Source organism: Culex quinquefasciatus, chromosome 2, assembly GCF_015732765.1.
Source record: "Culex quinquefasciatus strain JHB chromosome 2, VPISU_Cqui_1.0_pri_paternal, whole genome shotgun sequence".
Classification (NCBI taxonomy): Eukaryota; Metazoa; Arthropoda; class Insecta; order Diptera; family Culicidae; genus Culex; species Culex quinquefasciatus.
Window position 1 is genome coordinate 212,004,636 of NC_051862.1, and position 21,743 is coordinate 212,026,378.

Here is a 21,743-nt window from a genome sequence, read left to right on the forward strand (position 1 = left end):
TCCGAAAAATTGCTGAAAAACTTTAATTTTCTCCACTGGTAAATATCAAACAATACAACTTTCCTCTATAACCTCCCAAAATTACGGCGGAAGCAGCTCCTGTTCGGTTGAATTTTCCACCACCTTGTTGGCGACGGCCGTCAGCGACTTCTTGAGGTGTGCCTCCATCGAGGGGCGCACCTCCTCCAGCAGGATGTGCGGATTCGCGTTGATGGCCTGGTTGCCGATCTGCTCCAGCGTCGGATCACCGTTGAACAGGTTCTTCAGGTAGAACTGCGCCTTGTCGAACTTGAACCGCAGGTCGATGGGGAGGAACTTGAGGTACTCCTTGCCGTCCTTGGGTTCCAGGAAGTACCGGATCTTGAAGTTGACCAGGGTGTTTTCTGGGGGTGGAACGAACAAATAAAATTTATTTTAGGAAATCTCTTAAAAGATGATTTTGCAATACCGTAAACTGGGGTGACTTTAATAGTCCGGGGTGACATTGATAGAAATTTGATTTGGCCACTAATTTTGATACATCCAATGTAACAGTCTTATTTTTGCATATATGTTCGATAATAAGCTATTCCTTAATGTTTACATACTCAAAATTCTCAAAAATGTTTAGATATTAATTTGACGGGCATTTGAAAAATCTATCAAAGTCACCCCGGGCTATCAAAGTCAACAAAATTGTAAACAATGTTAAATTGTTTTTTTGTGTTCTCCAAGTTTAAACAGTGTAAGCATGCCTTAAGCATTTGATCATAATTTTTGCCACAAAATGTTATAAAAGGGAGAAAAATCTTTAACGGCTTAAAAATGAAAAAATAATAAAAAAGGTAAAAAAGCCCTGATAAATACACATTTTTGACAGCACTATGTGTCATTTTGACATTATGCACAATAAAATCGATCATGTTAATAATGTTTTCTACTTTCTATAAGCAAGAACTATGCTTCCACTTCCACTATTTTTCATTAAAAATATAGACAAACCTGGATCTTTTCCAACAAGAAGCGTTCAATTTGGTCAATTCTACTTAAAGTTAGAATATTTAAAAAAAAACAATAGGGTGAAAATGACTTTCCGAGCGAAGACGATTTTAACTGAATTATAAAAATTTTACCTAGACAACTTTATTTTTATAATGATTTATTGTTGCGAATTTTGCTTGTTGATTTTTATTCGTAAATTGAGTCTTCATCATCAAAACAACTTCATAAGTTGACATATACTTTAAAACTACTGTATTAATTTACTCACCCAGCGTCAAATTGAAAGGTCCCTTTCCTGTCAGCTGCAGCAGCAGGATGTTCATGTTAAGGTCATACTTTCCGTGCACGAAAGTCGTCGGAAGCCTCACGGTAATGTTGAATCCCTTCTCCGGGATGTTTTGACTGTTGATTAAGAAACGTCCAATAATCACAAATTTCCCAAAACTCATGCACAGCTGCTTTCTCTCACCGAATTTTCTTAATCTCAAACTTGCTAACACCCTCGATGACCACATCGTCAAGATTGCACTTGAAGCTAGCCCCGTGATCAATCTTCATCTGGGCAATCGGATAGGGATCCAGGCCCGGAGCCTTCCTGCCCGGACCATAATCCCCGGACGCGATGTTCGGCCGGATCATGTCGACCACATTCGTGATGCACTGCGACAGCTGGGGATCACTTCGGGAGCACACCTTCAGGACGGAAGCTGTGGACGACCCCCCACACGAGGTTGGTTAGCACTTTTGAACACTGAGTTGGCGCGGTGCGAGATATACTTGCCAACTTCCCCGGATCCGAAGGCCAAGTTCAGGACCACCACCAGCCCAACCGCAAACAGCTTCATCTTCTTCCTGTTTTTTTTTCTCAACACTATCACAAACTGCTGCGGGTGTTCCTCAGGCTGCAGCCGCAGTTAAAATGAGCCGATATTCCTGATATTTATTTATTATAAAGCACCCCATTAGAACAATACCCCCCGGCCGGCCTGCCCTTTGGGTAGCTAAACCGGTGACTATCTCTATTCAGCAGCTACAGCGATAGAAACACCATCCCTAATAGAGATCATTACGTTAGGTATTTAATTACGGAGGCGCTGGTTAGGATTGCTAAAACTAGTATCCAGCAGTAGTAGTTGCAACTAGTAGCTTAATAGAAGAAGCCTAAGTCATGATTCTAACAAAAAAATCTAACCAAATGCTGATTACAACATTTTTACAATAAAATAATTCATAAAAAAAAAACTTTTGTTCTAAAAACTTAGTCCAACATAGCTCCACCCACCCTACCTAGAACTCGCGCGCCACGCGATAGAATCTGAGGCTAACGACTCCGCATTTAAACAAGCCGCGCCGTCGACACCACCTCGTCAACCGACTAATGGTTAATCTCGTGTACAGAGAGAGAGTGAGATAGAGCGAAGTTTTGACGGGATTAGGATTCGCAGAAAATTGCAAACAAACAAACAGCGTTATTACGCGGGAAGAAGTCACACTTCTCGTCACCCGTACGCAAATCGGAGTGGAGGTGGAAAGTTTAGGTTATACTTTGTAAAAATGCAATCAATTTTCTATTTCCAGAGCTGATTCAAAGTGTCTAGATAGAAAACAACCTCATTAAACTACTAATAGATCAGCTGACCCTACGATGACAGGGGTGGCTTCATTAGAAGCAACGTTTAACCGAGCGAAGCATGCTTTTCACTGACTCAATCTCGTTCATTAATCATCGTTCTGGACTGAATAAATTTGATAATGCACGTGCATCGCAGAATTCATTCAATGTACATACTTGGCATTCACAAATTAAAGGCACTATAAGAGACGATGTGTGAGAAATCAATTTCCTAAATAATATTAAATTAATTGTAGCCTCACAGAAAACACCCCTCGCTCGCGTGCCAGCGATTAAACTGCCCATGATCGCAGAAATGTCCCATATGCATTTTCATCACTTTTGAGTTATTAATGCAGTTTGGTTCAAAATCGTGTGGTCTTTCAAAAGAGCCTATAACATCCAGTACTTTGTTCTAGAAATCAGGAGGAAATCCAGTTTTTTCGTAAAAACTTAACACGTAGCCTTATGTGTGGGACAAACTTCAAATGCGTTTTTCTCAGCTTGCTGTTTTTGCATATGGGACATTTGTGCAGTAAAGGATAAATATCAATTAAAATCCTTAATGTTTGAAAAGTTACCTGTTTGCTCAGTCAGCAATGCTCACAGAATTATTTGACTCAACTGTTTCTAGCATAATCGTCGTTGTTTTCACAAATACCATTTTTCAAAAAATCATGTGTACGAAACAACTGCAAAAGAAAGTTGATGAGTTCTGGGTTTTTTTTAATGGTCCAATAAACCAAATTTCCAGTTTTTGCTTTTTGGGTGTTTTTGAAACCGGCTTGAGTCAGGGCAGTGTGGCAGTGCGTGGCCGAATGGTTACGCTGTCCGCTTTGTAAGCGGATGATTCTGGGTTCGATTCCCATCTGCTGCAACCTTCCATCGGATGAGGAAGTAAAATGTCGGTCCCGGCCTTGGTTGTTAGGCCGTTAAGTCGTCTCCATGCCATAAGTACAAACAACAAATCAAACCAAGCCTACTCCGGTGGAATCGCTGGCGTCGATTGGACTCGTAATCCAAAGGTCGTCAGTTCAAACACTGGGGTGGAAGGTTCCTTGGAGTAGAAAGAGGTTTGGGTGCTCTCCCCATTCAAGCCTTCGGACTCCTAGGTTCGAGCAGAAACTTGCAATAGAGACCACAAAAGACCCGGGGGTCGTTAATGTGGATGGTTTGTTGTTTTTGAGTCAGGGGTATTGAAAAAACATCCAAACAGCTAAAACTAAAATTTGGTTTATTGTACCTTTAAAAAAAAAAACTCCAGAGTTGGACGTTTAATGGAGTAAGCAAATACATTTTAACGTAACTCATCAAAAAATTGTGAACTTCTCTTTACAGGATTCTAAGACATTGTTTTTGAAAACATTTTTTTGAAGTTCTAATAAAACATAAAGAACCATGCGTCTCCAGCAAAAAAATCTCGGAACTTATTTCAATGAATGAGCATGGTAGCATGGAACATTGTCAAAAAAGCATTATTTGACCCAATGAAAGGGGACCATATAATACTTTAGAGTTGACGTAACATTATAAGATAAGTTTTCAAAACATGGTAAGTGGATTGACCATCACCAATTTTTATTTTATCCGAAATATTTTATAATATTGTGTTGAAAAAAAAACCACTTACAACTGCATAAATGTTTGAAAAAAATCAAATTGCACATGATTGTTAAAAAAATTGTGTTGCTTCCTTTTTTGTTGGCTTGTGTCATCAGAACAAAAATTGAACATTAACATTTGAATGATTTTTTTTTTTTTGCAATGCATTTTTCACTGGCCCAGTGTTTTGCAACCATTAGTTTTCAAAATATCTTGTTCTTCAAGATTTTTTTGAGAAAAAAAACTTTTTGCTGTACTGCACATCGGAATTTCACAAACATTTTAAACATTTTTAATCGATCTCAAACATGCTAATTAAGATTTTTACCGCAGGAAATAACATTTCAAATTGTTTTCAGTTGGTTTGACTTCTATGTCTATTAAAATTCTGCCCCTCGATTTTCGGGAAGATTTTGAAGGAGGAATTTCGGGATTGATTTTCGGTTTAAATATCTATAAACAATAGGATGTAACAAAAATGATTTTTTGAAGGGCATTCAGGAGTTTGTTCCGGTTTCCAAATATGAGCTTGATTGGACGTAACAGGAGCTGGCGCTTTTCATTTGAATTTTAAATGGGATTTAATCCGTTAAAAGAGATATTTCCAAAAATGTAAATTTTTGAGGCACTTTGGTCACTGAAGCATTTATTTTTAACATCACTGGCTTGTAGGCCAGATCCTTACGCATCTTTTAGTACATATAACATTGAATAAGGCTACCAACTCTTGCTGAGCAAAACTCCGTACACTTTGCCGATATTACACCAAGGTGTAACAAAAAATGAATTATTTAGATAAATTAAATTTAATAATTATGAGAATTAAAAATTTAAAACTGTGTCGTTTTTACAGCTAACAAATTTCACAAAATGCTATCAGAGTGCTTATGACTTGCTCGTTTAAAAGTATTCATAAAATAAACCGTGATTTGAATCAAATCATTATGTTCTTCAAAACGTTTACGAAATTTCAAGTTTGCTTTTATGAATAATATCGTTCTTAGTGTTTTCACGAACACTTTTCCAGAGTTTTTTTGTTGAAAAGGTCTTATAACATGTGAAACACAACAGTTTATAGGACCTTTAAAAAAACTCTAGATTTGTTAATTCAAATGTTCTCACAAGTTTTAGAAAGCCTTTCGAAAGGGATAAATATAATTTGTAAGGAGTTTCTAAAAGTACAATTCTACTTTTTTTTAAAGGTCCTATCAACATATGAAAAACAAAAGTTCAAAAACTCTAGAATTATTGATAATCAAGTTTAAATTGAGGAAACCCCGGAAAACTCTCTCTTTTTAAATCAAACTCACAGAAAAATAAAAAAACTAGTTAAAAAAAGCTTCGACCAAATCAAAAAGCAATTCAATGATTAAAAAGTTGTTAAAATTCCGTACAAATCCGTATTATGTGTAAAATTCCCTACAAAAATTCCGGCCTGTTAAAAATCCGCGAAGAGGATCGAAAATCCGTATGGTAAGGAAAAAATCCGTACAGTTGGTAGCCTTAACATTGAAGTTTGGAGCACCCTGGAGCTCGGTACAGACCTTCAAAGTTTGGCATTTTTCGAAAAAATTGCCTGTTACGTTCAATCATGCTCATATTTGAAATTTGGGCTCACCGGGACAAAAACCCGCCAAAAAGTCAATTCTGTTACACTTTAAAATAAACGTTTTTTTAATTTTTTTTTTTCGTTACTCAACTGTGATTTGTTCTAAACATGTTAATGTACTTTTCAAATCTGCAATAACCCAGAAGGGTCATTTTTATTAGGAACATTGTTTGTTTTTTTCTTCTAAAATTTCGTAATTTCTGTAACTGTGCAGGGGAAACTTTCTAGTGTGTAATAATGTTGTACAAAGTTGTAGAGCAGACAATTACCGTCAACTGGGGTGAATCGATACTACAGTCTGAATAGGGTCAGTACGTTTAAGAATCTGGTCTAACCGAAACCACTCAAAAATATCCAAATATCAGGCTACACCATTGCTAAAACTGCTGTCCCAATTTCCCCACGTGTCCCAGATTACGATACAAAAAAAAAATCAAAAATTTCAGTCACGGGTGACCTTGAACGGCCATGATCGGCACAACCACTGTTGATCAGGGACCAAAATTACCCAAGACAAAATTTCAAGCATCTCGAACAGAGGATTTCATGTGAGTTGGCAGAAGTAACATTCAAAAGATTTTATTTGATGTCCATTCCATCCATTGCAATCACTACGAAGGTGGAAGTTTCTCACCGGTTGAGAAACACTGCGCTAGACTAAACAGCAGACCGAGAACTACAGCAGCAACAAAAAGTGCGTGCCATTCTGCCAGGAAGCATCCAACGTCTTCTCAAACTATCCTAGCTTCTAATCTCGTCGTGGTGGCACGTTTTCAAACAATAGCTTGTTCATGTATAAATAAATCTTCAACCGTCACCAGCAAGCTCACTGCTGGTCGCACACCAGTTGGCGCTAAATTAGTTGTTAATGATTTTATAATTGGCTGGGTGAGTTGTTAGTAAAAGTGACGATGCTTGCGGTAATTAGTTTGATTGTGATGCTAAACGTTGGCGCTGGTTTGGGAGAATTGTGTAAGTAGTGTGTTACTTATCTGTTTGATTTATTTTCTGATGAGAATTTCTTTTGAAAAACAAGTGCCTCTGATTGAAAACGTGGTTTGTCCTGCCGATTCTGCCAATGTATCGGCTTGCATCATTGAAGCAGTAGAAACTATCAAGGAACCCCTCATAACTGGTGATTACGGCGATGGAGTCAAGGGAATCGTGCTGGATCCTTACGTGATCAACAAGTTGGAAGTGAATCGTGGTCCAAGCTTCAAGGCATCGTTGAAGAATGTACTCATTACGGGTGTGAGAAACTTCCAGATTGAAAAATTACGGTAAGCTTTTAATCTATGGGTTGGTCAAAAAGATTAAATTTTTACTTTCTTGTCAGTACTGATTTGAGAAAAAAGAAGTTTTCGGTTGCAGTCACATTTCCGGATTTGGTCGTTCGAGGACAATATAAACTCGAAATGAACCTTGTTCTACTAAAACTAACTGGAAATGGTCCATTCAATCTGACTGGTATGTCAAAATCGTAAACAAAATATCTCAAACTAACTGACCCATTTCTTCTCACAGATGATCCACTGCTTAAGGTGAACTTGGAATTTTACACCGACAAGAAGAACGTGGTCTTTACTAGACCTGTCCATGTTGACATAGAGTTCGCCCATCCGCAGCTCTATCTGGGAAATCTATTCAACGGGGATCCCAAGCTGGAGGCCATCGGTAACCAAGCTATCAATGACAATCCAAATATTCTACTGAACGAGCTTAAGCCCGAGCTGGAACGACACTTTGAAGGGTCTTTCTATCAAATTGCTTCCACGATCACGAAGGGAGCAACTGCGGACGAACTTTTTCCGGGATATTAAGCTAAATACAGAAATAAAAGACACCCAAACAATTCTAATCATTTTAATTTATTTAAAATACCTTAGTCAATTCTCTCACGGTGGCAGCAGCTCCGACTCCTCAGCACCCTCGACAACACTGTTCGAAATATCCGTAAAGATCCGCGCCAGCTGCTTCTCAAAGACCGGCTTCACCTCGTCCAGCAGCAGGTTTGGATTCTCGTTGATCGCCCGGTTTCCAAACGCCTCCAGCTCTTTGTCGCCGTTGAACAGCCCGGTCAGGTCGAACCGCGCCTTCGGGAAGCGCAACTTCATCTCGATCGGGTTAAACCGGACGTAGTTCTTGCCCCCGCGTGGGACCACCTGGTATTCCATCTTGAGGTTGGCCACCGTGTCGGCTGAGACGAAAAAAAATGTGAAAAATAGTTACTAAGTCGGTATGGAATGCGCCTACAGGTAGGCAGCAACTAACTAACAAGCTTCTCGTGAATTAGCGTGTTTCAATCACATTATTCATTCATAATTGTTTTCACACTAGAAATGTTCACTGAGATTCATCAACTTGATTACATTTCATCTAGAGGTATTCACGTTTCAGATGTTATAGCAAAATTAAGTTTCACACACTCTTACGCACTTTTAAATCAAACCACCTCCACGTGTTATGTAATACCATTTTTATCTTATATTGAATTGTATCAAGGCTGAAACAATGAATGGACAATCATCGATCGAGTAGAATTCCCATGATCCGATTAAATATCTGAATTTCTCCCTCACACACGTTTCATGCATCCACGCTTATCGCGATTGAAGATTGATAGTTTTGTTAGTTTTCAAGGTAACGTAGTGCTTGTGACGTAAAATGTAAGACCATTTAAAAAGAAATTAGTGGAGATTAAATCTTTCGATAACATGTAGTGAGTGTTTATTTAGCGGATATATATAATTTCAACTAATTATTGTTATAGTTTATTAAGGTCGTTGCATCCAATGGATACGAGTAATTTGTAGTATGGACAGTAACCAGGGTACATCACAAAAGATAGCCTTCTCAGGTGGTCGCAGTGAACTTAACCCAATGCCCATTGGGCAACAAAAAAAAAAAGGTCGTTGCAAATATTTTTAAACATTATGACGCCCATTCCTTCAAAATCGGTCCGAAAAATAGGAGGACAAACCTTTTTATCATAAACTATAAACAAATTATGGAAATGGAATTCTAACCAGCTGACACCAATTTGAAATAAAAATAATAATTAATATGTTTGAACTGGTTTGAACAAACTTTTTTTACGATATTTTTTTCATCAATACATAAATATTTTGGAAAGGGACCATCCATAAACCACGTGGACACTTTTTTTTAAATCTCAGACCCCATCCCCCCTTCGTGGACAATTTCTATACAAAACAAATCTTTTTTATACAGAGCGTGGACAATTGCTCAACCGCCTCCTGAGGTGTCCACGTGGTTTATGGATGGTTCCAAACTAATGATTGCAAAACAAGTGGGCAGGTACATGATACTCATTACTCGTTATTTCAATTTTTGTACCGTTTTACTTTGTTCAGCGAAATTAAGAGAAAAATAATTTAATGTTAAAATTCTTAGTAGTAACTTTTCAAAAAATATGGGTACCTTAAATAAAACTGATCAAAATGTAGTAATATTCAGCTAACCAAATTTACTACCCCCAAAATTCAACTTTTTGAAATGAGATATTACACTATGATGTCCCGCCCGTGTGGATCAATCGGACCGCGCGCTGGACTCACAATCCAGAGGTCGCCGGTTCGAATCCCGCGGCGGGCGCTCTAAAATTCTTTGTGTAAATATGGGTATTCAGCGCCGTCGCTCCGTGCCATACTTTCATACACTTAGGAGCCCAGGGCGGCGAAGTCCTTGTAGATAAAAGGAAGACACTAGTGGTTGGTACTAGCAATGGTGGCCGACAGCTATAAAGTCAATTTCGTTTATTACACTATGACAAACAAATGGCCAACTAGACAAGACACGCACTTTTTCGCCGTTTGACAGTTTGCCTGCTCCAAACTTTTCAAACAGTTTGCAGGATTCAAAAGTAATATGCTGAATAATATCCCTTAATAAATAAAATAAAAGATACACTCAACCCCCGGTGGTTGGTCACTTTTTCGTTTGACACTTTTTTAGTTTGTACCCCGCTGGTTGGTCAAAGTCAAACTAAAAAGTGACGAACTGTCACTTTTTACACGGCGCTTACGCACACTATCAAAACAAACGTTTGGTTGTGTTTGTGAACTCCGTGTAAAAGGGGTGTCAAACTAAAAAGTGACCCCGTTCGTTTGACAACAGTTGGTGTCAAACCATCGGGGTTCGAGTGTAGTTATCAAAACAAATTTTACACATCTAAAAGCGTTTGTTTGTTTGCGAAGCGTTTTTGGTTTGTGTCTCGTCTAGATTGTTTATTTTATTGTTATAGTCTAATACTACTAGACAGAAATAACAGGTTGGTGCAGTTTTGACGTTTTTCTAAAAAAAAAACTTTATTTTCTTCTACTCCTAATTTTCTTGTTGTTGCAATTTATAGGACATATTCCAGCAATTCAAAAAATATATAAAATATTAACTTCAAAATGTCTTTCAATATTGTTTATGGTTTTTAAATGTATTTTTATTATTATCATTTGTAATGGTTAAGTTCTACCTGTGTGGATCAATCGGACCGCGCACTGGACTCACAATCCAGAGGTCGCCGGTTGAATCCCGAGACAGACCCAAAAATTCTGCGTATTCACCGACAGATGGCCAGTGGGCCTCGTCGGAGTCCGCCCAATAAATACGCAACTCAAAATTTGCATGGAAAACTTTTTTTTCGTGACGTCTTTCGAGGCATGCTCACTTCCTCTGTTCTAGACTAATATTTTAACGTGACGTATCTATAAATAAGTTTTTTAAGAATATGATTCCAGACTGCTTGTTTTGTCGTTTTAAACCGAAACAAGGCAAAAACATTATTTATTTAAATTATTCGCTTTTTTCAAAAGTTTGTCTAGATAATATCAAAGGCCGCCATCTTAGGCCCACTGGGCCCACAAAAAGGGGTACGCTCAGTTTGTACGGGAGCTGTTAGTATAGGTATTCGGTGTTCTCTCCCCGTGCCATACCTTCACATTTAAGAGACCCGGGAGGCGGAGTCTTGTCGCAAAAAGAACGATACACACTTGTGGATTCGTCGATAAAACCGCAAGGTTTAAGAGGGCCCCATAGAGTTATCTACGTGCGCATGTATTGCGTGTACGTACACGAAAAAAAGTGAGGTTAAATTTTGTACCAGCCAGCAAAACAAATGATGTGCTAGTGTGTGTGAGATCGGGCTTAGGTGTTACGTCGATTCCGATGTTTAGGTTTGTTTTAAGGTTTTCAATTATGCATATGTAAAATAATCCCTGTCACTCCTTCGATAAACATTTGTTCTAGATTTGTCCGAGGAGTCATTCACAAAAATCGTAAACAAAAAAATTTACCGTGCGTGTGCCCCTTTTGTCAGAGCCTGGTAACGCTATTGCAAAATTATCAGAAAATGTTTGGTTTCCAATTAAGCAACTGCTTGAAAAATAAGATTAAATTAGTCACCAGAGTTATATGAAACATTTTTAAAGCCATAAAGCATTTCATATTTTTCAATTGAAGTTTTTCTTGAATTCAAATAAAAAAAACGTTTCTTAATCCACCATTAGGTGGGTGGTGCCTTCCTCACATTACAAAGTAATAATGAAAATAAGTTTATGAAAAAAAATATATACCTGATACAGACTTTTCCAGAAAACATGCATTTGAAGCAATCTGGCAACCGGGCGTTTCGCATCAGACGCGACTCTCGCACGTAAACAACTTTTGAGGTTATACAAAAAATCACCCTTTTTTGTATCTACAAAAATGTTTTTCTTGCCATAACTTTTTAAATACTTTACTAAACAGAATAAAATTTAATAGGGTCTTAGGGGACCCCAAAACGAACAGAATAAGGCGGATCCGGCCAAAATCGGTTCAGCAAGTTTTGAGATAATCGTGTGAAAAAAAATCATGTCTACACACATCCCCACAGACATTTGTTCAGAATTTGATTCTGAGTCGATAGGTATACGTGAAGGTATATCTAGGAGGTGTATTTAAGAAGTTCAGTGAGGTGAGGAAGGCAAAAACTGAAATCACTAACCACCACTCGTCTCCATGGGAAAGTCTCATGGAGACGCATGATACTTAAACCCGCTTCAAGTTTCGAAATGCATTCCTGCCCCACCCAACAATGCAATTTAAATTTCTGACATTTCGCTGTCTCAAACGCAACGCTTCGCTAATCACCCTAATTGCCTGCCTTTGGCGCACGCTTCTCACACAAATTACAACGCGTCCTGTTCAAATTCAATTTACTACTCACTCAACGTTAGATGAAAGTCGCCCTTTCCGACGGCCCGCATCAGCAAAATGTTCATGCTGAGGTCGTACTGCCCGTCGATCGTCAGCGTCGGAATGACCGCCGTAATGTTGAACTGCCGCTGGTCCAGGTTGTACCGGATTCGCTTCACCTCAAACTTGCTGTTTCCGGCGATGGTCACGTCGGTCAGATTCAGTTGCAGTCCCGGCCCGTTGGTGATGTCCAGCCGCTTGAAGAACACCGGATCCATCTTGGGGGCAGCTCGGCCATCGCCGTAATCCCCCGCGGCCACATTGGGCTTGATCCGCTCGACCACGTTGATGATGCACTGCTCCAGATTGGGGTCATTCCGAGAGCAAACACTTAACACCGGGGCCACAAACGAACGGCCGTAGGGGAAGCCCAGAATGACCAGGAAACTGACAGCCAGCAGCAGCTTCATCTCGACGTTGACTCGACCTTTCGGGGGTGGAGAGGGCACTTCCGCACGCGGACCGAGCTGATCGTTCCCGGGCACGTTCCAGTCAATTAATGAAAGCGTGATCAGCCCGGCGTAACAGTTTTATACTTGGCCTTAACCTCATCGATCAGCACGGCAGCAGTTGTAGCTGATGTAGCAGCAGCATCTTGGCAAATTTAAGCTCTCCCAGGTATACTACTTCCACTGAGAAATTGCAAATTGCATGTGTATTTTTAATGGGACTGTCATCAATTGAATGCACCTCCCCCTTTAATAAAATTTGTGATGAGGTTCCCGCGGGTACTATTCCTAAACACTACCAAAGGTGAGTTCTGATGAATGGGCTCTCGATCAATGTAGTAATCGAGCAGTCCTATAAATCCTGACCGGGATGCCAGTAGGCCATGAAAGGCCCTACTAACGTTCCTTCAGGAACTCTTTGGGGGATTAACCCATCTTAGTAGGCGATTGCCACTTCGTCATCTTCATAGTTGACTGTGAATTTTACACTGTAAAAACTGATAGTAAAAATTTAAATAATAACATTATTGTGAGAAATAGCCCAAGTCAATTGAATTGTTGCAATTTATTTTAGAAAAAAAAACTAATTATTCACAGTGATGTACAGCCTGTGACACGGGTGCGAAATTCAATTAGCAAGCTTTGTGAATTATGCATGAACAGGTAAACGATACCGTTTGAACTGCACATTGTGTGCAAAGCGGGTTGTTTGCTATCACATTAGAATCTGGTCAAAAGGAATGGGCGGGATTTGAATAGGTGAAATCTGTTTCATAGTGTTGCGAGGCAATGGATGTGGAGGTTTTGAAAATTAAAAAAAAATGATCAACTTTTGTTGCTTGACGGCTTTGAAAATAATTCATGGAAATATTTATTCAAGTTTTTTATCCGATCTGTGGCTGTTAATTGCATTTTTCCCTTTTTCTCTCGAAAAATAAAGTTATCCACGTGGGACCGCACGGACTCAATTCTAAGGTGGCAACAACTCCTGCACGGTTGCTCCCCCGATCACGGTGTTGGCAATTTCGGTGAAAAGCTTTCCCAAAAAGCCCTCAAGTTCCGGACCCACCTCGTTCAGCAGCATGTCCGGGTTTTTATTGACTACATCATTAGCCATCTTTCCCATTGCTTTGTCACCGTCGAAGAGGTTTTTCAGTTGGACACGAACCTTGTCAAATCGCAACTTGACCACGATTGCCCGCACCTGAATGGTTTGATCCTTTCCGATGTCGTAACTGAGCTGGAGGTTTACGATCGTGTTATCTGAAACATTGTGTTGATTTTTGTTGTTGCTACATACTAAAAAAATAATACCATACTCAAATTTACTGCCAGATCGCCTTTTCCATAGACATCCATGATGGCAACTTTCATGTTCAGATCGTACTGTCCTTTTAAGGAAATTGTTGGTTCTTTCAAGGTAATGTTGATCACCCTATCTTCTGTGCTGAATCTGAAAGGAACCTCGAAATCGATAAAATTAATTCCCCACACACTCAAAACCGCCTCACCTGACACGGCCCAGCACAAAACCGCCCAATCCTCTGATCACGGTGTTGGTCAGCTTAACCCGGAAACTGGCCCCGTGTTCGATGTTTAGTTTCGGTATCGAAAACGGTTCCAGCGGGGGTGCCTTCGGATGACCTTCACCGAAATTACCCGAAATAATGTTAGGTCGAATGCTTTCTATGACCCCTCGAACACATTTTTCATACTGGGGATCGCTTGTAGAACATGCCCGCAGGACTGGGGCTGGAAATGCATGTGATTGTAAAACTCATTATCATTTTTAATTTCTAGAATACTATTTCAAAAAGTTCTATGTGCCCCATGTTTCCTTTGCTGATGTGGCCTTTAAAAAAATAAGCTTGATCTTACAAATTTATTTGAAACTATCCGATATTTTGAAAACATATTCCTAATCTTTCAATATTTATTTGAAATTAACGTAATCAAAATCAAACTCTACATTTTGAAATATATCTTTTATTCAAAATGGACGATTGATATTTGAAAAATTTCATAAAATTTGAAAAAGACAACAATAAAAACACGTTTTTTATAAAGACAAAAAAACAAATCGTTTTTTAAAACAATCAATGATCATTTTTAAAAATTAATTTTTACTTCATTGGAGTGTAAACGTCAAATACAAAACTTTCCACAAGATACCATATTTTTGAAAAAAAAAATTTACAAATTGTAATTTGGATGCATACATTATGAAAATTGAACTGATTTTAAACTCTAATGTTGTGATAATAATTTGTAATATGAGAAAATCGGACAAAAAGAACCTGGAACACAGCCAAGTCAAGGATTCTTTCACATGTGTTTTTTAACAAACTAACAATTTAAGCTTAAACAAAAACTCTGAATGTTAATACCTCTAGAACTTTATATTTCAGGATGATATTTTTTTCTAAAGCTTGATTGTCATATTTTTTTTAATCAGTAATTTGCGATATCAATAAAATAATGACTAATTGAGTGGCAAGTAGGTAAAAAGATAACTATATGTTTAGTAATTCTATGGAAACTTTTTTTCAGTATTTAACCGCCTAACTCTAAGTCTTAGTTAAAATTGAAAAAAATAATCAAAATGCTTTTAATTAAATGCAATTATTAACCAAAAATAAATTAAACTGAAATAAACATAGATTTAACTTTAGAATGTTAATAATAATTTCCTAATAATAATAAAGTACTCTCGTAATAGTAGTTTCATACAACAAGTTGCAAAAAGAAGATTTTTTCAGCACGTGTCGTACATTTATCCAACGAGGTTCACCGAGTTGGATAAATACGACAAGTGCTGAAAAAATCAAGGTTTGCAACGAGTTCCATACAACATTTTTTGCATTTCGGAAAAACACTCATTGAGTGAAATTATAAGTCGAATGTTCATGTATTTTGTCAATAAATCGTTTAAATCAAAAAATGTTGAAAAGTATTTAAACTAGTGCTGAAAAGTTGAAGTTGAAGTTTTCAGCATTTGTTTTGAAATGTGTTTCTATTCGATTCTGTTATTTTTAGCAGATAAAAGTAGGCACGCGAGAATGACAGGAAAAGTAGGAAGTTTCAAGATGGAATTGCAAAAAAAATCTTTTTGCTATTACCATTTACAAAAAAAAACTTTGCAGAGCCTCGTTGGCTAACGCCTCGTGCTGAAAAAATCATCATTAAGTTTGCAACTCGCCTCATAAACTTCTTTTTTGTTACGTAAACACACGAAACTACGTTCTTTTTTTTCAAGAAAAGTTGACGAAATGATCGTTTTTTACAATTTATCTTCGTGCCTTCCCCTAATCTAATTGAAATCTTGTATTTATTTCTTGATTTGTATTGATTTAAAATTGTATTCTGCTGCAACTAAGCTGAATATTAAAACCAACCTAATTTAGCGAAACTAATTGCAAAATTCAAGATAATTACAAATCCAATAACACAGAACTTCATATTCTTGCAGAAGCCGTGAAACAAAACTCAAATTAAGTAACACTGTTTTATATTTGTAACACTTTTCAAACTAATGAAAAGAAATACTTTTTGTCTCTCAGTGTTTTGCAGGTGCTTTTATACCCCAACCAAACTATCATTTGTCATACGATTTTCCAATTTAACATTAGAACAGTCCAATTATCAAACTCAACTCCCACTTTGTTAGCAGATTTTTTAATTAAATATGATCCAAGTAATTTACGGAAAGTCTAATTTTTCGTTTTACACAATTTTCATAGCCTTATTTCGTTTTCAGAATATTAAGTTCCACAACTAATAAAACCGCAGCAAGCAGCTTAATAAATAATGTTTATTCTCTTTTCTAACATTTTTGGTATTTCATCTTTTCAAAACCTATACTCTCCCTTACCCACACACCTTCACGGTGGCAGTATTTCCTGCTCGCTGGCCCCGGCGACGGCCGCGTTGGCAATATCGGTAAAGTATTTGCCCAAACTCTCCTCGAAGGCCGGCTTCACCTCGCCCAGCAGCACGTGCGGATCCTGGTTGATGGCCTCGTTGCCGACCCGTCCCAGCGTCGGATCCCCGTTGAACAGGTTCTGCAGCTGGAAGCGGGCCTTGTCGAACTTGAGCTTCACCGCGATCGGCTGAAACTGGACGGTGGAGTCGTCCTTGAAGAAGTACTTCAGCTGCATGTTGCACAGGGTGTTATCTGTAGTTTATCGAGTTAGTTGAGTTATTATAACGGTTGATTTTTAAGTTATTCGATTGCATACTTAGATCCAGGCTGAAATCGCCCCGGCCGGAAATTTTCAGCACCAGAATTTGCATATCCAGCTCGTACTGACCCTTCACGAGCATGGTCGGAATCCGCACGCTCACGTTGAACATCTTCTCGCCCTTGTTAAGCCTGGGGGGTTGGAAAAGAGAGCACAAACTCGCGATTAGCCATGGGAAAGTATTTACACAATCGAGTTATTGCGATACAATCATCGTGAATGCGTCGAATGCATCAAATTTGCACATGCGAAGCAGGCCACGTGCTACCTTTGTTAAGTAGCCTCTATTCCTCAAAGAAGGAGCAACGATTTAAACTCGAAACATTGCACCTCCTCAATCGCATAGAGACTCCCTAACCTCGAAAGCATCTAAATAAGCTATAAATTTCCCGGCGCTATTGACGCCAGCCGACACCTACTTGACGCGGCGCATTGTAAAGTCGCCGGCTCCTGCGATCTTCACGTCGGACAGCTTGCAGCGGAATCCGGCCCCCCGGTCGATCGCCATCTGGTCGATCGAGATGGGCTCCAGCGGGGGTGCCTTTGGTTGGCCCTCGCCGTAGTTGCCGGCGGCGATGGCCGGCCGGATGCGCTCCACAACGGCTTTGACGCACTTCTCGAAGTCGGGGTCGCCGCTGGAGCAGGCCGTCAGGACGGGGGCTGAAAAAATGGGATCATTTTAGAGTGAGTGCTTTCGGGATTAATTTCGGGACATGAGCGACCAAATGGTGCAGTATGAGTTAAAAATTTGTTTTTGCCTTCCTCACTGAGGTAAGGCTATAATCCTGATCTAAAAATGAACTTTGTATAAAAACGTCGTAGACCCACCTTCATGTATACATATCGACTCTGAATCGAAAACTGAACAAATGTCTGTGTGTATGTGTGTGTGTGTGTGTGTGTATGTGTGTGTGTGTGCGTGTGTGTATGTATGTATGTGACCAACAAACTAGCTCATGTTTCTCGGCACTGGCTGAACCGATTTGACCCGAACTTGTTGCGATCGACTTGGTTTAGGGTCCCATAGATCGAGTTTTATACAGATTGATGTTTCGATAAGTAGTTCAAAAGTTATGTATAAAGATGTGTTTTCACATATATCTGGATCTCACATAAATGTATGTAAACTATGTCTGGATCCACCATCCGACCCATCGTTGGTTAGGTTATCAAAAGACCTTTCCAACGAGTCCACAACATTGAAGTTCTGGCAACCCTGTCTCGAGATATGTACACTTAAGAGATAATGATGTACTTTTTTATTCCGGATCTAAAAAATAGATGAATTATTTTTACAATTTCATAATATCAGCCATTGTTGGTAACAAGTGAGGAAGGCTCCAACCACATAGGTGGATTAAGTTAGTTTTTTTTTTTCAATACCAAAAACCTAGATTACGTTTCAGATCTGAATAAGACCGAATCCATATTAAATCCTTTGCAGCCGTACAAAGCGTCATTGTTCTAAGAAAAATAAGCTTTAAAGTTGTGAACAATAATATCACAAATTTTAGTTTAATTTTAGGACCCAATTGTTTTTAAATATTTTATGATTTCAGTATATTTTTTTGTTTACATATAAACTTATAATTTTGTAAAGATTTAGCAAAGTGACGTTATAGCATTTTAGAACCCTATAAACCTCGCGACTCGTGATCTTGCCTTTTGTCTGGCCACTTTCATTAGTACCAAACGGGAGAGAAATGTTTTTGAAAAATATTAAAATATTCCCCTTAAATTTACGAAATGTATTAAACACCTGGGACAAATGTATCAGAATACATGTTGAGTTAAAAAAAAAAAAACATCAAATTGTGAAATCATTCAGTGATTAGAAATCTCAAACAACAGCTTAAACATTCTCTTCGAAAAACCAATTCGATACAAAAATATTTAAATCATCGGAAAACTTTAGGTATGATTTATGTTACTCCTGAAACATTTCAAAATTTCATTCAATAAACCAATAACAACCAAAATGTCTTAAACGCACATACTTCAAAGTTACGTTGGCAACTTTGAAACAACGTTTTGGTAAAAAAATATATCGTTTTTTGCTTTTTATTATCAAGTATTAGCCTACTTTAATATTAAACCTAAGCTAAACAAGTTTTAAAATTATGGAAAGGGTTCGTAGCTTAAATAGAGTTCAAGTTATTCTACTCAGAAACTGTTTATAAAGGAACTTGTTTTCATTCGTTTTGCCGGACATAATTCAATAATTCAAAACAGAACAGAACTGTAAGGGGAAATTCTTTTCTTAACTTGACACCTCGATTGTAATCTTCCTGTTTATGTTACGCAACACATAAAACTGCTATTATTTTCCTTGAAACTATTTTCAAAAACTCCAATTAGGTGTTTATTTTTGTCTTTTCCTTTCACTTTAAAGCGAAAAATATGTAGAAATGTTTTCTATCTTATTTATTTGAACATTTCCTAAACATGCTAAATATAGTTTCATTTCGATTTGCAAACCAACCTAGTCGAGCATAACCACTCCCACAGCACAGCACCACTACCAGTCCAACGACAAAGATCTTCATTTCACCGGCTTTCTCCCGGCTCCAACTGTTTAAAGCACAACCACACTTATCACTCCAGCTTTCCGCAAATCAATCCCGCGACCTGCAGATTTCAACTAATCCGAGCCAATCTACTGGCAGGTGCCTTTATACCACCAATTGTCACTTATTCAAACCGTCCGATTGAAGCCTTAAACGTGAATTAGCTCCGATCAAACCCACTCGCGTACCTACATATAAACCCCCCCACTCAAGCTCTTGAAAACGAGCTGTGAACTTTACTGATCACTTGATCTAACCTCGTCTCGTTGCTGCTTCCGACGGCTCCTTGCGTTAATTAGTGCATACTTAGTGCACACGATGAGCTTCTGGCTTACTGGTAAGCATACGTCATAGTTCCAACTAACCCCGCCACCCTCTTCGGACAGTTACGTCGAAGATCTCATCCCGAGCTCGGGTAATAAACGGGCAATTACGGATAATCGTGCTTTACTAACTGTATTATTTTCTTCTTAATACATGCATTCAAAGATTCGTTTTTTTTATGGTAGTCTTTTTTTGCTGGTGATAATTTGCTGAGAATTTGTTCGTTATTCGTGGAAGATAATTTCACTAAAAAAATGATAGGCCCTGTGAGAATTTTTCTGAACATCGTTTTTAAAACAGTTCACAACTGACTGAGTTGCTCTGGGATAAGTAACGTAATTAAAAATCATTAGCCTTTTCTAGAATATGATCATGTTTACAAGTGTAAAGTCAACATCGATTATTCCTCTTATCACATACTCACATCGATTGATGTATGTACGTTAGGGTGATCAGTTTTGCAAAAAGTTTTAAGGATCGTTCTGAACATTTGGTGGTCGTTCTTTTAGATTCGGCATAAATTTGACCCAAATTTTAGACATCGCACTATTTTTGCAGGCAGAATCGAGCACCAAATGTGCAGAACGATCCTTTTTGCAAAACGGACTACTCTAACGTATATCGTACAGATTGCTATTCTTACCCACTGAGAATTTTGGCTTGAGCCTCGACTCGATTCATGCTCAATCTCGAGCCAGATCGACTCGAGGCTCGAGCCAAAATTCTCAGTGGGTAGTTTCTGAAATCATTCTACAGTCATCCCACATATTCGGAACGGTTTCCAGATCGTCCAATGTTCAAAAAATCATAGCAAATCGATAGTTGAACTTAACGACTCGCTTTTACCTTCATTTGAAAGCTTTTCTTGCGATCTTTCGAATGCTGTATCGAACATCTGCAAATTTTAACTTTTATATGAAGTTTTTGAAGAATTACTTTGACCCTTGAAATCCACAAATTCGGAACACTTTTTTTTTTACGAATGTAAACAAACTTTGGATCTCTCCAGAAGTACATATTTATTATCAAATAATGACTTCACACACTGAAACCAATGAAACTCAAGCTTAGTGATGTTTTATACATGGTTTGATAACTTTTTTTTGTGAAAATATCAGTTAAATTCAGGTGTTCCACAATTTTGGGAGGCACAATAACATCCCACAATTATGAAACAGGTCAGTTGGAGGCAGTGTTTTGCTGCTCTGGACAAAATAGTCTTGGAATGAAGTTTTTTGTTCAAAAAGTACTACTTTTACTAGTAAAATAGCAAGATAATGTCCAAATGAAGGTTCTAAAAATAGTAAGATCGACAGAAAAGCTACTTTTGGCATGCTATTGACAAATTATCATAAAAGTGTTCCGAATTTGTGGGTGTTCCGAATATGTGGGATGACTGTATTTGACTGATTCTTATTCAACAAAAGGTTCATGTATCTATCACATAATTTTAATTTCGAAGCTACACAAGATCCTCTGTAATTACTCTTAGCTTTAAGAACAATGTAATTACAAAAGCCGACTCGGTCCTAACCAGGTCTTTGTACCGAAAAGGACCTAATAAAAAATATTTTTATTTAAAAAATGTAGAAACTTGATCCGAAATTCAGGATAGCTTCTACCGCATTACACAGTGGAGCCCATCCCGCTGCTAATCCCATGGTTATTTCCATTAGATACGATAACGGAAAATCTAATTAACTCTGGACCAGAAAAGGTCCAAGATTTTTTAACTTAAAAGATCTGCTTTTATTCTGCAATTTTGTAATTAATAATAAAATATGACAAAATCAATTGGTAACAGTCTCATCCACCGTAGACCTCCGAATATTTTGTTATACTTGTTCTTTAATATAACTTTATAAATGTAAAGCCGTACCGTTAAAACCACATGTTTTGCATTACAACACCTGGAAGTAATCTAAAGTTAACATCATTTTCAAAGAAATCGTTTTCCTACTCAGATCATTTTAATTATCAGTAATTGATGTTATCTTCAAACCTTGCATGACTCGTTGATAACATATTTTTTAAATCCATATTTAAACATCGCTGCAAACTTCAACTTTTTCTTCAAGTACTTCTGGCAACCATCAGCATGCTTGG

The 21,743-nt window shown here is 38.1% G+C and overlaps 5 protein-coding genes across 5 annotated transcripts; 1 reads left to right on the top strand and 4 right to left on the bottom strand.

Moving 5' to 3' along the window:
- LOC6047229 (circadian clock-controlled protein daywake) lies at positions 1-1,907 on the bottom strand. The gene is made up of 4 exons (XM_038257577.1): positions 1,763-1,907; positions 1,451-1,688; positions 1,250-1,383; positions 1-383 (listed from the first exon to the last, which is right to left on the bottom strand). The coding sequence occupies exons 1-4, from the start codon at positions 1,824-1,826 to the stop codon at positions 82-84; spliced, it is 738 nt and encodes a 245-aa protein (XP_038113505.1). The 5' UTR covers positions 1,827-1,907; the 3' UTR covers positions 1-81.
- Positions 1,908-6,367: 4,460 nt separating this feature from the next.
- On the top strand, positions 6,368-7,658 carry LOC6047230. Its single transcript, XM_001864279.2, has 4 exons — positions 6,368-6,776; positions 6,841-7,084; positions 7,141-7,271; positions 7,329-7,658. Exons 1-4 carry the CDS (start codon positions 6,716-6,718, stop codon positions 7,622-7,624), a joined length of 732 nt encoding a protein of 243 aa, XP_001864314.1. The 5' UTR covers positions 6,368-6,715; the 3' UTR covers positions 7,625-7,658.
- LOC6047231 lies at positions 7,652-12,618 on the bottom strand. Its single transcript, XM_001864280.2, has 2 exons — positions 12,028-12,618; positions 7,652-8,001 (listed from the first exon to the last, which is right to left on the bottom strand). The coding sequence occupies exons 1-2, from the start codon at positions 12,464-12,466 to the stop codon at positions 7,700-7,702; spliced, it is 741 nt and encodes a 246-aa protein (XP_001864315.1). The 5' UTR covers positions 12,467-12,618; the 3' UTR covers positions 7,652-7,699.
- Positions 12,619-13,335: 717 nt separating this feature from the next.
- Positions 13,336-16,148, bottom strand: LOC6047232 (protein takeout). Its single transcript, XM_038257395.1, has 4 exons — positions 15,901-16,148; positions 14,017-14,257; positions 13,825-13,958; positions 13,336-13,768 (listed from the first exon to the last, which is right to left on the bottom strand). The coding sequence occupies exons 1-4, from the start codon at positions 15,962-15,964 to the stop codon at positions 13,476-13,478; spliced, it is 732 nt and encodes a 243-aa protein (XP_038113323.1). The 5' UTR covers positions 15,965-16,148; the 3' UTR covers positions 13,336-13,475.
- A 150-nt stretch (positions 16,149-16,298) lies between these two features.
- On the bottom strand, positions 16,299-19,489 carry LOC6047233. Its single transcript, XM_001864282.2, has 4 exons — positions 19,229-19,489; positions 17,166-17,406; positions 16,744-16,877; positions 16,299-16,679 (listed from the first exon to the last, which is right to left on the bottom strand). Exons 1-4 carry the CDS (start codon positions 19,290-19,292, stop codon positions 16,387-16,389), a joined length of 732 nt encoding a protein of 243 aa, XP_001864317.1. The 5' UTR covers positions 19,293-19,489; the 3' UTR covers positions 16,299-16,386.
- Positions 19,490-21,743: the final 2,254 nt, after the last annotated feature.

Coding starts and splice junctions, on each gene's coding strand:
- LOC6047229 (XM_038257577.1), bottom strand. CDS start 1,826: ATGAAGCTGTTTGCGGTTGGGCTGGTGGTGGTCCTGAACTTGGCCTTC. Junction 1,384..1,450: donor TTTGAGATTAAGAAAATTCG/GTGAGAGAAAGC, acceptor CTTAATCAACAG/TCAAAACATCCCGGAGAAGG. Junction 384..1,249: donor ACCTTTCAATTTGACGCTGG/GTGAGTAAATTA, acceptor TTCCACCCCCAG/AAAACACCCTGGTCAACTTC.
- LOC6047230 (XM_001864279.2), top strand. CDS start 6,716: ATGCTTGCGGTAATTAGTTTGATTGTGATGCTAAACGTTGGCGCTGGT. Junction 7,085..7,140: donor TTCCAGATTGAAAAATTACG/GTAAGCTTTTAA, acceptor CTTTCTTGTCAG/TACTGATTTGAGAAAAAAGA. Junction 7,272..7,328: donor TGGTCCATTCAATCTGACTG/GTATGTCAAAAT, acceptor TTCTTCTCACAG/ATGATCCACTGCTTAAGGTG.
- LOC6047231 (XM_001864280.2), bottom strand. CDS start 12,466: ATGAAGCTGCTGCTGGCTGTCAGTTTCCTGGTCATTCTGGGCTTCCCC. Junction 8,002..12,027: donor CGACTTTCATCTAACGTTGA/GTGAGTAGTAAA, acceptor TTTTCGTCTCAG/CCGACACGGTGGCCAACCTC.
- LOC6047232 (XM_038257395.1), bottom strand. CDS start 15,964: ATGAAGTTCTGTGTTATTGGATTTGTAATTATCTTGAATTTTGCAATT. Junction 13,959..14,016: donor TTTGTGCTGGGCCGTGTCAG/GTGAGGCGGTTT, acceptor GGTTCCTTTCAG/ATTCAGCACAGAAGATAGGG. Junction 13,769..13,824: donor CGATCTGGCAGTAAATTTGA/GTATGGTATTAT, acceptor ACAATGTTTCAG/ATAACACGATCGTAAACCTC.
- LOC6047233 (XM_001864282.2), bottom strand. CDS start 19,292: ATGAAGATCTTTGTCGTTGGACTGGTAGTGGTGCTGTGCTGTGGGAGT. Junction 17,407..19,228: donor GAGTGGTTATGCTCGACTAG/GTTGGTTTGCAA, acceptor CCATTTTTTCAG/CCCCCGTCCTGACGGCCTGC. Junction 16,878..17,165: donor TTTACAATGCGCCGCGTCAA/GTAGGTGTCGGC, acceptor CCAACCCCCCAG/GCTTAACAAGGGCGAGAAGA.